General features: G+C 33.4%; 1 protein-coding gene across 1 annotated transcript; it reads left to right on the forward strand.

Moving 5' to 3' along the window:
- The first annotated feature begins 108 nt into the window (after window positions 1-108).
- Window positions 109-14,421, forward strand: Agps (alkyldihydroxyacetonephosphate synthase). The gene is made up of 11 exons (XM_085198184.1): window positions 109-369; window positions 5,282-5,368; window positions 7,716-8,007; window positions 8,308-8,493; window positions 8,830-9,003; window positions 9,506-9,622; window positions 11,358-11,504; window positions 11,957-12,223; window positions 12,613-12,773; window positions 12,952-13,073; window positions 13,695-14,421. Exons 1-11 carry the CDS (start codon window positions 194-196, stop codon window positions 13,871-13,873), a joined length of 1,908 nt encoding a protein of 635 aa, XP_085054310.1. The 5' UTR covers window positions 109-193; the 3' UTR covers window positions 13,874-14,421.
- The last annotated feature ends 2,070 nt before the right edge of the window (window positions 14,422-16,491 follow it).

The raw sequence follows: 16,491 nt of genomic DNA on the forward strand, positions 1-16,491 counted from the left end.
ACGTCTTTGTATAATTGGTACAACTCTACTACTGTTTGTTCAGAAATGTATCAACAGATGTCACTGCATTGCACGTCATACTGCTTTATCGACATAAAATTTCAGGACATGCGCGGCGAGCTGCGCGATTTATAAAATTCGCTGCAAATGTTAGTGAACACAAATCTATAATCGTGCGTGACTTTAAGTAAAAATGTCACACGGTGTAACAACAAATATGAAAACCACTGTAGAACTTAAAGACGACAATAAAAAAATAGAAAAAGAAACCCTGAGGAATAAAACAAATAGTTTCAGTGATAGGATGAAAAATAGTGCAGAAGGAAGTGACACTGTTATCAAAGTTAAAAGTGCAATTCCTAGACGAAGGTTGGTTGTTTCTTAATTTACATAAATATAAAATAATAATCAATAAACAGTATTTATGAACAATTAAAATTAAATATGTTTTTGCAAATATTATTTGGTTAATACGAGGGAAGTAACGTGCATGTTATTTAATTACTAACATCCGATGCCGGGTGACCTGTCCCAGTTTTCAGGATATAATTAACTAGGCGCTCTTCTAAAAATACCAAGTGTTTAATAGTAGAACAAATAATGCCAGAAGCGTTATATCAAACAAACGATGATCCATTTTCCCGCCAAACATATAATTTGTTATAGTGAAGAAATATATAATTTATATTAACGTTTCCGATGTTTGTTGCTATAATAGTTTATCTAGAGATAAATACGGTGTAAAATATACTTGAAATCTTTTTTATTTTATCATTCAATAATAATATTTTTTTATTCATATTATCACACAAGCTTACAAAGACATGCGTTTCTCTCAATCGTTCATCGTAATATACATATACTTAATCCACACGTATCGTTGTAGATAACATTCAATTTTATATTTCTTATCATTTACTACATGAAGGAAAAAGCATTAGGAATTATAGAGCACTTTATTTGTACCGCCAAAAAATAATGACTTATACATATAGATAAGAAATAAAAAAATATGAATATAATGAAACCGAGTCCTGAACAAAAAAAGTGTATTGACAATTAAAACATGTCAATTAGAAGGAACCTACTGTATTTTTTTCTCACACAGAATGGTAGGCACAGGGAACCTAGTGTTGAGACGTTGCGTGTGTGAGTGGCGAAACTCAACGCCGCGCTTTGCCTCAACACTAGAGCACAGAAATGGAAATATTAATTTAAATAAATATTTCATTTTCTCGATTGGGGATCGAACTGTAGAACCAGTTGCGTTTACCTTTACACTTTGTGCCCCTACACCACGGCTGGTCTCAATACCCAGATTATCTGTATGTATAGACGAGCGATATGGCGTGGTGACTGGGAATTATTGTCAAAAACGAAAAACCTTCGATCTAACATATAAAGAACGAGAAATTTCTATGAACATCCGTATATATATTTACCTGTCTTGAATAAGATAATAATTTGTATACCGACGGACGATCACGTCCCTTATCTATATATATAAAAATCGAAAGGTCACTCACTCATCACGAAATCTAAGAAACTACAAGTGCTAGGAATCTCAAATTTTGCATAGGAGTTACTTATAGGACGTAGGTGCTCGCTAAGACGGGAATTTGCAATATTCGAATTCTAAGGGGTTGTTTTTGGGGTCGAAAGTTTGTATGAAACTTCGTTACTACAAATGCTAGGAGTCTCAAATTTTGCATAAACGTCACTAGGACATAGTCATGGAGACAGAAATTAATAATAACATAGCTCACGCGGGTGTAACCGCGAGCGGGCCGCTAGTATTATACGAAACCACTGTTTTACCTTATAATATTAAAATCGATTAAATCGATCTCTCCTTAAAGATTATAAGAAGAATTACAAATTTAAAAACAAGGCCGCACGTACTTAGGGTTGATAAGGGGTGTTATATTGATAGGGTCGGTCTCCCCTTTCATTATATATCCGACCCCATCTGCAGAGACGGCACGGACGAAAACAGTGTAAAAATAAAATGTCAAATTACAATATGATTTCTTAGTAAACCATATATTTAATTACATACTTATATAAAGACGTCCATAAAGCAATAATTCATAGAGTTTTAAAATATACAGACTAATCCATACCTACGTATGTAGGCCAAAAATAAGCCTCTCTCTCTCTCTCTCTCTCTATCCTTTTAGCTATATGAAGAACTAGCGGCCCGCCCGCGGCTTCGCTTGCGTGAACTACTTTTTTATTAATTTCTGTCTCCATGAGTACCTACGTCCTATAAATAACTCCTATGCAAAATTTGAGATTCCTAGCACTTGTAATTTCTGAGATTTCGTGATGAGTGAGTGACCTTTCGATTTTATATATATAGATCTAGTGTGAGGCTAAAAAAATTAAACGTGAAAAATGTAATAAATAGCAACGCGATAATTCTATATTCGTTAAAGTGTCCGTTGCAAACAACGCAAATTTTGCCACTTGTGATATTAATTAGATAATTACACCTTGTTAAATTTCATTTTAAACTGTTTATACATGGGTTCATCTAATATTTCTTTTAATTTCCTTCATGCTATATCCCGCATATAGCAGAGTTGGCAGAGGGAATCTGGGAAAAATTAAATTATAAAAAAATAACAATTCATTTCCTCGAGTGTAGATCGAACCTACAATCGTCCCGCTACAGTCATATCCTTTTGCGCCTGCACCGATCGTCTCTTATTATACGTATTATACTTGTTATATACTCAGGTGCTAAATGAAGTTGTAAGAGACGTCTTAATTGCATTACGAAGGTGACAGATGATGCTGAAGAGAATAATTATGTTGAGCATTAACTAATAAATAATAAGTTATAAAGTTACTTCAATAACTTTTATTATCGTTTTATATTTTCGTATTGTAAATTTAAATCTACTATAAACATGACCATTTGATTCAAATAAACAATTAGTCAATAGATTTCGATTTCTATAGATTGAGGCCAGTCGTGGCGCAGGGGCACAAAGTGTGACTGTAAACTCGACTGGTTATAGGTTCATTCCCCACTCGAGGAAATGAAATATTTATTTAAATTAATATTTTCATTACGTCGCTCTGGTGGCAAGGCAAAGCGTGGCGGTGAATTCCGTCACTGACCTCCAGAATTCGGCGGAAAGTGGGCAAAAGATTCTTAATATCTTAATACTAGATTCCCTCTGCCTATTTTGATTAAGTTGTATGTTTAAGTTGCTTAAAAGAGCACAAGCTATCCTGGAGGGACTACTTTGAGCTTTAACTCAAAAATCATTTATGACACCATGTACAAATATTATAAGGATTTACTTTAACGCATCTATTATGGTATAGCAAGGTGGGCAGAGAAAACGTAGCGATAAGTTTCTGCTCTACACATTGTATTGCGGCAAGTTTAAAAAGCGAGACTAATTTTTTTACTAGGAATCGAACTCACAACCATTGATTGTGACAGCGATAAGATACTGCCCCTTTGCGCCATTAAGGAAGGATAAAATAAGTTTTTTTTTTTCATATTAGAGTATAGAAAAAAATTTAAATGATTATAGTGTATGTATAAAATAATTTGCACAATAGTTGTTTAAGTGCTAAAAACATGCCAATGCCAATCTATGTCTGGAAAACAAAAAAAAACGTAGCGAATGTAAATACAGTCGTAGTGTGCCTATACATAATCTTACGTTGGCTTGATGGCTTCTAAGCATTGTTTATCTCAATTTGTTATATCTGCCATCTGGTGCAGTTAGTTGTAGTTACTATTATTTAAATATAATTACAACCTTTATTTATTTTTCTTTATTTATATTATGTAATAGTTTTTTGTACATCCTCACGCTGTATCCTGTACATGGCGGGATAGGCCTAAATAGTGTTAAGACACTCCGTTCCCCACTTCCCCACTTTCTGCCGAATATTCATAGCCATGTGTTAGGAACGACGGCGTTAATATATATATAATAATATTAATGTTTTTAGAATTCCTTATATTCATGTATTTTATTATGTGCGATGTGTTTTAGTAGAGAATGTAACAAATTACTCTGTTTAACGTGCTAGAAACGTGCCAGTAGAGCGCTACCTTTGTATTTTGCAATGAAAACATTAATATGAATAAAAATAATATTGAAAACTAGAAATATATTTTTTATTAGTAATATACGTTTTTAGCAAATTTTATCAGCGATGTGATACATTTGTCCAAATTTTCACAGAAATATGGGTCACGGTAGATATTGCGATAAGGAAGTGTGTAAGTGACTGATAGCCCTTCTATTTGTTACGATAACAAATGCTATCTAAAACGAGCCTAACTAAAAATATTGAAATTATTAATTTACAAAAAAAAAGTTTAAAATTTTATACGTTTTCTAAATAAATAATTCTCTAATTATTAGATACTGTTGAATAGTCTATACTCATATATTTTGAAAGCCACACTTGGAAGTCATAAATGTATTTGGGAAGGATTTAGTTATTAAACAATAATATTTACTTTGCACATCGTCTATAAACATGTGCATTGCAATATGAGATGTTTGTAAAATATTTTATTGTATGTTTATATTTACTTATGTTTTTATACAATAGATATCTTAGGAATCGTAGTTGTTGAGAGTAAGAGTAAGTATTCTAAAGAATTGCATCCTTCTATGATTCATGAACATCATTCCCTATCATCGATTATTAAAATTACTTATAAATTGTACTGCACTTACTGTATCTGGACCCTATACACGATAACAGTAAAAGATGAAAAATGGAATAAATAGAGTAATTTGAAATTTGAAATTGCTATTGAAAAATCGGAAAAATCTAATATAAAACCTCTTAATTTTAATTTTGATTTGAATTATCTAAGTGTAAACAGTGTTTTGATGATGAGATAGCTCTGAGCCTATCGTCGTGGAGATCCTAGATAGAGCGACATATTTTCAGTAGTGGACTGTAAACACAACATGTTATGGGTTCGATTCCCACTCGGCGAAATGAAATATTTAATATTTTGGTAACGAGGTAAAGAGCAGCTTTGAGTTCCGCCATTGAACTCGCAATGACTCCAGAATTCGGTAGAAAATAGGAAATAGGTTCCCAGGTGCCCTCTACCTAACCTGCCATATGCGGGATACAGCGTGAGGCTAAAAAGAATAATCAATATAATATCTCTAGGCTAAACGTCAATTGATTTGTCAGATATTTAAATAATCTTGCTCTACATATGAACTTAGACCTATTATTAAGTAATGTGTAATTCATAGGCCGTTATTGATTTTTACAGGCAAGAACTGCTCAAATGGTATGGATGGGGCTACAAGGACTCTATGTTTAGAAATATAGACAACAAAATTAGCTTCACTGGAGATAGGTAAGTAAATTTCAAATTCATTTGAAAACCTGATATAATAGAAAATGAGAATTTACGTAAAACTGTCAGACTTTAAGAGGAAGTTAATTTTTATATTCTCTCTCTGTAATATACAATACGTGGCGTTAAGTTTCGCCACTCAACAAGTAATGTCTCGAAAATTGGGCTCTATTCTCCTCTGCCTACCCTGCTATGTGTATAGGGTAAAAATATAACCAAAATATTAGGTACCTACATTAATCTAGACGATCGATGTTTCTTACTATCATATGTATTTATTATATTCTACACTATACAATCTCGACTGATTTTAAATAACAAGATATTACTATCTTACAACTTATATTGATAAGATAAAGGAGTCGCATGGTTATTTTTCGAGCATTTCTTTTTAATAAATTAAAATTATGAATATTCAATGGTTGCACTCTATAAAAATTATAAGTATTTCTTCTTCTTCTTACAAGTGCAATTAGAAGGGGTGGAGGGGTTGGTTCCGTACCAATTTCAGGGTTGTAAGTCAAATAATAAAAGTTGACAAACTTGTTATAAATTTTAAAATAAAATAAATATTCTACATAAAGATAATTTGTGTTCTACGATGGCAATCAGCTACTTTCCAGTTCAAATTTAAAGCACGCTTCAAATTCGCCATATTATTATGATAGTCTGTCTATTCACGAGCAATTTGCAAAGCAACAATCAGACGGGTCACAAGAGAGTGGAGTCAACGAGATATGACTGGATCTCTGCACGGGTCGTGGGCGGTCGGGCTAAGTAGCGACTTCCTTTTTGGGTCTGGATGGAATTTACTTAAAATATCTAGATATTATCTATGAATTTGATGTTAAATTTATTTTGGATAATTTGTAGGGCTTGGTTTTTAAGTCTTTTGGGAGTAGACGCGATAATTTGTGGGTTTGACTCGAGGGAAATAAATATTAAGTAACGAGGTAAAAAGAGCGCCGTTAAGTTCCGCCACCTAACACGCAATGCCTCCAGAATTCGACGGAAAGCGGAAAACGGGGGTGTCTTAATGGGAACGGAATGTCTTAACACTGAACTCCCAGATTCCCCTTGCCTACTCTATGTGTGGTATGGCTAAAAAATCTTGTATTTTATTCCTTGAAAAGTAGTAATCTAAAATTTAGATCATGATATGCAATAAGAAAATCATCATAAGTTGCAAGAGCACCTCTTGGAAAAATATTTTTATATTTAAAGCTTTTCGATCCTCTGTTTAAGTAGTGTTCTTGAGCGAAAGTAGTAAGTAAAATGATTTGTCTTTAATTTCTTTCTCTCACTAAAACGAAGAGAGCAATTCATTCATTCAATCATTGATATCATTCATTATTTTCATTCTTTATTGATTACGCATATGTAGCACAGTATGGAGTGAATAATAGATGCACCCATGTCTTTGGCGTTAAATAAAAAGTATAGTATTTTACGAGAATATAAGCTTAAAATCAATACAAGAAAAACTTATGGCTATTAGTTTTAAAGCATTACTTATACGCTATTAGTATTATAAAGATATACGTAACAGGGTAGAAAAAGGGAACATGGAAATCCAGTGTTAAGACTCTAGGTTTCCAGTAAGACACTTTCGTTCCACCACTTTCCGCGTAATTATCGAGGCATAGCATGTTGAACAGCGGAACTCAACGCCGCGCTTCACCTTGTTACCAGAGCGAACAAATTAAAATAATACATATAATTATTCCCCTCAATGTGAATCGAACCCACAACATGTGCACCTGCGCCACTATGGCCTCTATCTTAGAACATATAGTTACGAATATTTTAAGCTATTATTATTTAAATGTTGCTTTGAGTCAGGCGTGTTAAATTAAGAGTGAAACAGTAACCTAGTTTAGATTTTGCAAAATGTTAAGGAAAATTTCATCTGTCTATCAAATGACTTGTTTGCTTTTCGATGCTTTAGCCTACTAAAATATCATCGATTCAATTTTTATTTTTTAGATAGCATAGATACCTTAGGCTATTTTGGTTCAAGTAAATTATAATAAACTATTTTTAGATTTTTATATGACTTTGAATCTTCTTGAAATACTGACTAAAATAATAAAATAATCTATGCCTTTACTGCTTTATACATGGAATATACTAAACCACACTCTATTGGAATTAACCTTTTCTTGCATATAAAACAATGCAGCGTTGAGTACAGCAATGTTCACTTTCTGTAGAAAGGCGAAAGGCTTTCTCTTCCCTTTAAGTGATATTCGGGGCACAGCGTGAAGCTAAAAAACAGTGTTTAATTTTTTTAAAAATATTCAATTAAAATATATGATTTTTAAAAATGATGTCACATTTATTTCAGATATTTACTATCAGGCAAATTCTTGCCGCACGCTCAAGAATGGATAAAGGAACATTTCGACGTAGAAATAGGGAAAGAGCCAAAAATTCCAACGTTACCGACATCGTTCCCAGAAAGTCAATTGCCAAATAATATTAAACAAGAACTTGAAAGTATAGCACCAGTCAGTACTGATGGTATGGACAGACTGATAAGGGCACATGGACAAACCTTAAAGGATATCTATCATTTGCGGCAGAACAGCTTCCCAAGAATACCTGATGGAGTTATCTGGCCAACGAGCCATGAGGAAGTGAGTGTTTATATTTGTAATTTTTTTATAGTTATGTTTTATAAAGTTGCAAAAATATTGTACACTAGCGACCCACGCGCGGCTTCGCCCGCTTAAATTGATTGCTATATCTGTACATAAATTGTAGCCTATATCTTATTCTGATATATAGTTTATATTACTGTTAAATTTCATCTAAATCCGTTTAGTGTTAAGACACTCCGTTCCCCACTTTCCGTTGAAATCTGGAGGCATAGCTTGTCTCAAATGAAATGTCTCAAATTCTGCATTAAACTTACTAATCACTTCAATCTTTTTTAGGTAGAACAAATAGTAAAATGTGCGTCAAGATACAACTTCGTGATCATTCCATTCGGTGGCGGAACTTCTGTATCGGGCGCGGTGACTTGCCCCGAGAACGAACCGCGACCCATTCTGGTATTGGACACTAGCGATATGAATTCTATCTTGTGGTTGGATAAAGATCAGTTGTTGGCGAAAGTACAGGTATTTTAAAAAAAAACTTTAATGCTGTATCTTGCTTATAGTAGGGTAGGCAGAGGGAACCTATTATTAAGACTCTTCGTTCTCCATTTCTGAAGGTATTGCGTGTTAAATACCGGAATTCAACGCGAAGAAATGAAAACATTGAATATTTCATTCCCCTGAGTAACAATCTAACACTCGATTCCGAGGTTACTCTTACTAATCTTGCTATGTGCGGGATAAAGCATGAAGGCTTAAAAATACCCCAGGTGATAAACATATTGTAAATAAATATGAACAAAATTTAACCCAATTAAATATCCCAATTAAATAAATAAATTTCATTTTCAATTTCAGTCCGGTATAGTAGGCCAAGATTTGGAGAGAGAGATGAGAGCTCGAGGGTTCACGGTCGGCCATGAGCCAGATTCCTTTGAGTTTTCAACCTTGGGCGGGTGGGTCGCGACCAGGGCCAGTGGTATGAAGAAGAACACGTATGGCAATATTGAAGATCTCGTGGTACAGACTAAAGTGAGTTGGTATTAGTGGCAAATACGGTCGAGACGCTTGTCGATTCGACTTCTACTGGAGGAATCTATTATTTATATTTCTGGTTCTGAGTTTCGATCTTGAAAATTGAGAAGTATTTGGGAAATAGAGTGTCTTAACACTAGATCTATCCTGCTATATACGGAATATAGCGTGAAGCAAAAAATGCAATCGTGAGCGAGATATTTGTGAGGCGCTCATATATTTTAAAGAAACATTTATATTTATAAAGTAAGTGTTTTGATAGTAGCATTTTCATAAACATAAACAATAAATCTATAAAAAATAGGTACTGTTGAGAAAACTTAATAAAATTAAATTTAAAATATTAAAAATTATTGATTTCCTCCACTCAACACGTAATGCTTCCAAAATTAGGCGGAAAGTGAGGAACGGAGTGTCTTAACACTAGGTTCCCTCTTCCTACCTTGCTGTGTGAGGGATACAGTGTGAAGCTGATTTAATTTTTGACGATTATTTTCAGGTAGTTACTCCTAGTGGTGTAATAGAGAAAAGTTGTCGGGTACCTCGAATATCCTGCGGGCCCGAGTGGGAGCACGTGGTTATGGGATCTGAGGGGTGTCTGGGTGTTGTGACTGAGGTAATGTTTATTATTAAAGTTTAATTTAGATACACACTATATACTGGACGTGGCAGAATAGGCAGAGGGAATTTCACTTTCTGCTGAATTCAGGCATAACGTGATGAATGGCGGAGCTCAACGCCGCGCTTTGCTTCCTTACTATATTAAATATTTGAAATAGAAATATTAATAAAGAAATTGAAAACTAAAGATTCAGTCAATTCAGTAAAACAGTTGTATAAAATAACTATTACGGCAATTAGCAAATTTGTCGAACTAAATACTATAAATTGACATAACTTTTTTATTTATGAACCGATTATAATAAAATACACCTATATGTTTTCGGAAGCTTGCCAGAATCCAATAGTGAAAACCGCATCTAAATCGTTTAAGTCACGACGAGACTTAAACACACAACAAATCACAAACGCACAAACACAAAAATTTTAAAAATCATTGTTTTGCGTTCTATTAAGTTAGTAAAAGTTCCCAATTACATTTTTTTTTAAATATCTTCAAAGTACAGACACCGACCCTCTTACGATTTTATTATAAGTATAGATAATACAAAAAATAATAAAAAAAATATTATATTCGCTTCGACACATAATACAAAGTTTCCGTCTACAAAACTAGATGGCGTTGTACTACTCTGAATCGCGCTATCATTTGGTTCTTGTGAATTGAATTTTATTCTTGGCAAAAGTTCGCATCGAAGACAGACGGACAAATTCAAGCTTAGCTAATTTCAGCTTGATACCTCATATTTTTGGAGTGATCTTGTATTTATATTTTATATATATAACATCACTTATATTATATATTAATTAATTAATTAAAACAATTAAAGTACTCCGCTAGGCACTTTTCGTCGAATTTTTCGGGGAGAGTTGGGTGGCGGAACTCAACGCCGGGCTTTTGCTTTGGTGCCAGAGCAAGGAATTAATAAATAGACTTACTATTACTTACGACTTACTACAATTGAACTCACACTTGTGCCGCTGTGCCACGACGGCCAGACATTTTCACATTTATTTACTAATCTGAAAAATTTTATGACATTGTGTTGTATAATATTTGGGTGGTATTTACTTTGGCATTTATTAGGTAACTAAGATTCAATAAATAGTATCTAACTTTCGTTAAATTTAAACGCTGCATTTTTTTATATTTTCTAAGGAAAAATATTAATGAACTTGTCGAGTATTAATGAGCTTGAACTTGAGAAATGACGTTGTCCATTGCCAGACATTTAATGGCTTCAACCCTCCTGCCAAACACCTCTAAATTGATAAATTATAAGCGTCTACAAATCTAATATACTAAAGTGTAATAAATATTATTTGCTCCCAATATATTTGTAGGCGCTAATAGCTTATTCAAACTATTGGTTTGTAAAGCTACCCATGTTATATGAATAGTTTATTAAAAGTAAATTTTATACTGTACTTAATTAATATAATTCGAGGCTTTCGTGGCGCAGTGGCACAAGCGTGCTACTTTCTACGCGGCAGTTGTGGGTTTGATTAACAGCTTGGGAATGAAATGTTTTATATTTTAATTTCCTTGTTTTTACAATAAGACAAAGAACGGCGTTAAGTTCCGTCACTTACCATATAAAATGTCTCGAAATTTTTACGGACAGTGACGAACGGAGTGTCTTAACACTTGCCAGGTTCCTTGAAGCTACCCTGCTATAAGCGTGATTCAGCGTGTAGCTTATTGATTTATTTATTTAATGTAATTTCAGGTAACATTAAAAATCCGTCCATTACCGCCACTAGTGCGTTACGGATCGCTGGTGTTCCCCGACTGGGAGTCAGGTTTTCATTTTGAAAGGGAAGTAGCTAGGCAGAGACTTCAACCTTCTAGTATACGCCTTATGGACAATGAACAGGTATGCCTTTATTTTTGTGTTTTTGTAAATTTTGTCTTTGTTTAGACAAATATTGAATGTTATGTAAAGGTAAAATAACGTCATCGTGAATTTTGGACTTTCCTTTTAGTACATTCATAACAGAACAGTCATGTACTTGTGTTAGCGTACTGTTATTTATTAAAAACTTTATTTTAATATTGACAACACTTTACTACTCTATTATAACATAAAAAGTTAGTTTTAAATTAATTATTAAAGATTAAATTATTATTACTCCAATAAACAAATACTAAACATATTCTAATTGATCCAAGTAATGGAAGAATAACGTAATCATTTGATTTTTTACCTTTAAAGTTATATTTTATATATTATTGTAAAAAGAAAATATAAAACGAAGTTAAAAGTCACTGATTTGTGAATTAAGAAGAAAAAGCATGTTTAAAATGTTCTTTTCTATGAATTTACAGTTTCGATTCGGGCACGCCCTCAAAATGGAACAATCGTGGGGCGGAGTGCTCCTAGACGGCTTAAAACGGTTTTATATTACTAAAATCAAGGGCTTCGACCCTTTAAAACTCTGTGTCGTGACACTCCTGATGGAGGGAACTGTGGCAAGTGTCAGTGAGAGTGAGAGAACACTTAATGCGATAGCTGCAAAGTATGGGGGAGTCCCCGGGGGAGCTAAGAACGGAGAAATTGGTTATACGTTGACGTTTGTTATCGCTTATGTTAGGGTAAGTGATTTGTTTGTTTTTTATGGGTTTGTAGAAAATAATAAAGCTAATGCTACATCAACCTTACTATAATATCAAATTACTAAGCCTGTTTGTTTTATTTGGTACCGACTTCAAATTTATAAAATGTTTGTAAAATTATTTTTTACTTTTTAGTTTGTGGTTGAAGTCGGTTTTTCTTTTTATTTTATTTTTTTCTTTTACCTATTTAATTGTTGTTTTCTTTACGGGTGTATAATAAAGAGTATTATTATTATTCTTTTATATTTTGGGTTCCGTACCTGTTAAGGAAAAAGGAACTCTTATAAGGAAGAACCCTGTTAAGGATAAGATTACTTTGTTGTCTGTCTGCCCGTCTGTCTGTTTCTTATCTTTTATTTATATTACAGGACTTAGCCTTAGAATGCGACGTAGTAGCGGAATCCTTCGAGACGTCGGTGTCGTGGGAGCGCGCGCTGGTACTCTGTGCGGCGACCAAGGCGCGCGTCCGCCGCGAGTGCGAGGCGAGAGATATACGACACTATCTCATATCTTGTAGACTTACGCAGACGTATGTTTGTTTATTTCTTTTTGTTGTTTTGTGTGTGTGTTTACTGTGCTAATTAAACTTATGGCAAAGCACAAAACAGCTGATTATGATTAAAAAACATGTATGCAAGTCAGTTTATTAATACTGCTTTTTATGTTATAAACTAATTTACATTTTAAAAATAATTAATATTTTACAGATACGACGCAGGCTGCTGTATATATTTCTATTTCGGTTTCAAGACGGTGGGGTTCAGTGACCCCGTGCACGTGTACGAGCAGATAGAGGAAGCGGCTCGCGACGAGATCATAGCTTGTGGTGGTAAGTTGACTTTATTATTTATTATTTTAAGGATCATTACCAAGATACTAATAGCCACAAAGGTATCCCACATATATTATGGTAGACTGAGGGAACCTAGTGTTAATATATTCCGTTCCCCACTTTCTGACTTTTTTTGAGATATTGTGACCAGAGCAGGGAAATGAAAATAATAAATATTTCATTATTTCGAGGGGAGATAGAACTCACAACGTACATGCTTGTATCTGCTTCTAAACGTGGTGGCACAACGCACTGCACCACCACGTTTAGAAGTCGAAATGTGAAAATAATTTTGAGAAAGGTTAAAAATACATAGTGATTAAAGTTTTTGAAACATATGTTATAAAAATCTGATATTAATTTGTATAACAACTTGAACCTGTGTATTTAGTACATACAATTACGCACGAGTTTTCGCAAAAGAGTAGTAGTCGGCAATTCAGTGGCCCAAGCGTTTGAATATAAACGCGACCGATTGTGGGTTCGATTCCTACTCGAGACAATGAAATATTTAATCGCTCTGGTATCGAGGCAAAGCGTCGCATTGACAGGCCACTCAACACGCAATGCCCTCCATGCTAGATATAATGTGAGCTATATAAATAAAATTAATTTCAGGTTCAATATCCCACCACCACGGCGTAGGTAAACTTCGCAAGAAATGGTACAAAGATACCGTAAGTACGGCCGGAGTGAGCCTTTTAATGGCGGCCAAGCGAGCCCTCGATCCAGATAATATATTTGCATTATCCAATATGGCCTTCGACGAATATACTCCGGTTAAAAGTAAATTGTGAATGTTTTAATGTGTTAGTTTTCTTTTAATTGTTTTTGTTTTTAATATAATATACATATGTATATAATTTAGAATATGGCAACGGTTTTTTCGAATAAGCGGACATGTCAATAAAGGTGTTTTAATAAAAAAAAATGAAATCAAATTAAATAAATCAGCTTCACTCTGTATCCTGCATTTAGCAGGGCAGACAGAGAAAACCTAGTGTTAAGACACACCGTCCCGAAATGTCTCACTATGTCTTTAATTTTATTTTATTTTTAAAGGCAAGATTTACTTAATTTCCGTTAATATGTAAACCTTCTCTTTTGAAATCTCCGTTTTTTATACGTAGGGACCGTCGATAGTTACAAGACACTATGGTTTTGACATTTGTGTTGAGTGACGGAGCCCAACGCCGCGCCACCGTTTGTTTTAACAGAGCAGAGAAATAAAAAGGGAAATGAACCATGAATCTACAACCACAGTGTAAGCACTGCCACTGAGTCACAATATAGGTTGAGATAATATTCATATTAGATATTTTAAAATTTATAAGCGGGAACATAACAATTTCCATAAGCTTTATGTTTTATCCTGCATACACGCAGGCAAAAGGAACACTCCGTTCCCCACACTCTATTATTAAGACGTCACGTTTTCAGTCAGAAGTGCCACTGAACCACGATGGCATCAAATTTAAGTGTATAACCAAAACATTTTATTTTACTTGGAATTAAAGACTTTTTTATTAATTTAATTTTAAATAATTAAGCAAGATTAGACTAATTAATCTACATTCCAAAGTTTCTCTATTAATTTAATGACAAGTTAGTACATTAAGTTATCACTAAGTAATGTGATATAAGCAATTATTAATATATAATTAATGTTATTAATAACAATACCAAAAAATACTATTAAAAAAATATGTTTTTAATTTTATATTGTAATAATCGTATGAAAGTTTTACTTATCAAATATACATAATAAAGAAATCAGTAACCAATTATCCCTTTTTTTCAATATATTAATAGCAGCTTCATACGGAACCTACCTCTTAACACTAGTTAAGACATTCCATTCCCTACTTTCTGCTTAATTTTCAAGACATTGCTAGTTGAGTTTCTATAATTAGCGCTGCACTATGTCTTATATAGCAAAGAAATTAAAATTATCTATATATATAAAAGGACTTGTCCTCACTGACTGAGGTAAGACGCTCGCACAGCCGTAACCGCTGTGCGTAGAAACGTGGAATTTGGACAGATGTTTACTTTCGTAATCTGGACATTTTAAAAAATTCTAACCCTAAAGGGGTGAAATAGGGGTTGTAAGTTTGCATGGAAAAAATTTGAAATCGGCACCGATTTTTATAAAATTTGAAATTTAGATTTTTAAAAGTATTTAATTGAATACGTGTTTCATCGTTTTCTAGAATTATCCCGCTAAGGGTGCAACTAAGTGGTTGAAAGTTTGTATCGTTTTTTTTAATCGGCACCAATTTTTATAAAATTTGAAATTCAGATTCTTAAAAGTATTTAATTGAACACATGTTTCATGGTTTTCTAGAATTCAAAGGTGCAAATAAGGGGTTGAAAGTTTGTATGGAACAATTTTCAAATCGCCACCGATTTTTATAAAATTTGAAATTTCGACTCTTAAAAATATTTCATTGAACACATGTTTCATGGTTTATTAGAATTCACCCCTAAATAAGCTAGCGAAGATGCGCGCGTCCGCTAGTTTAGATATAAAATTATTCCCTGGAACGGGACAGACCAGCCACATGTTTCCCTACTACTGTTCTACAATGACCTCAAAAATTAATTTTTTGTTATATATTTATATACTAATTAATATAATGTGTTTATTTAAAACCCAGAGTGATGTTGCTAGCGCAAAAAATAATTATATGTTATGAAAATATATTATTTGGATAGGTGAATAGTTAGCCCTGTATTCTATGGCAATGGTTGCTAGTTCGTTTCTCTAACTTTGTCAATATTCATAAAATATTTTTAGTTTTATTGTATTAGATAACGAGATGAGGCTTAAATATCTAGTCCTAATAATAATGTCTAGATAATTAATTTTAGCTATAATAATAAAAGTTTTGTACAATATTTTGTATTTTTAAATAGGCTTCTAAGTCCTAATAATTAATTTTATATGACACCTGAAATAATTATTGAATAAATTTTCTTAATTGTGATATTTCTTTTATTTTTCCATTTTATATACCTTAGCTTATACAATACATATATCATTAGATATATATAGCATATTATATCGCTATACATTTATTATTCATAAAATCATGTCGATAAAAGTATCTAATTAAAGTGAGACAGACCTCGTTACTTAAGAGTCTGCTTTATAACGCATAAGATTAATAAATTTATATTTTGTAGATTGAATTTTTCAGAAACAAAAAAATATTTACCACGTGGTCATCGCTCTGAGTAGAGTGATGGGCCGATGGCCCGACGGTTTTCTGTCCTTTCCTGGTTTAGGGATCATAACGACCAGGCCTTCCTTCCACGCCTGGGGGAAGTAACCCAGGCGCAGGATCGGGTTGTAGAGCCTGGTCAATGCTGTTATACTCCGTAACAGGAGGTCTCGCAGCGCGCCGTTGGT

Source organism: Heliconius melpomene, chromosome 15, assembly GCF_056956725.1.
Source record: "Heliconius melpomene rosina isolate 202511_hmr_F chromosome 15, ASM5695672v1, whole genome shotgun sequence".
Lineage (NCBI taxonomy): Eukaryota > Metazoa > Arthropoda > Insecta > Lepidoptera > Nymphalidae > Heliconius > Heliconius melpomene.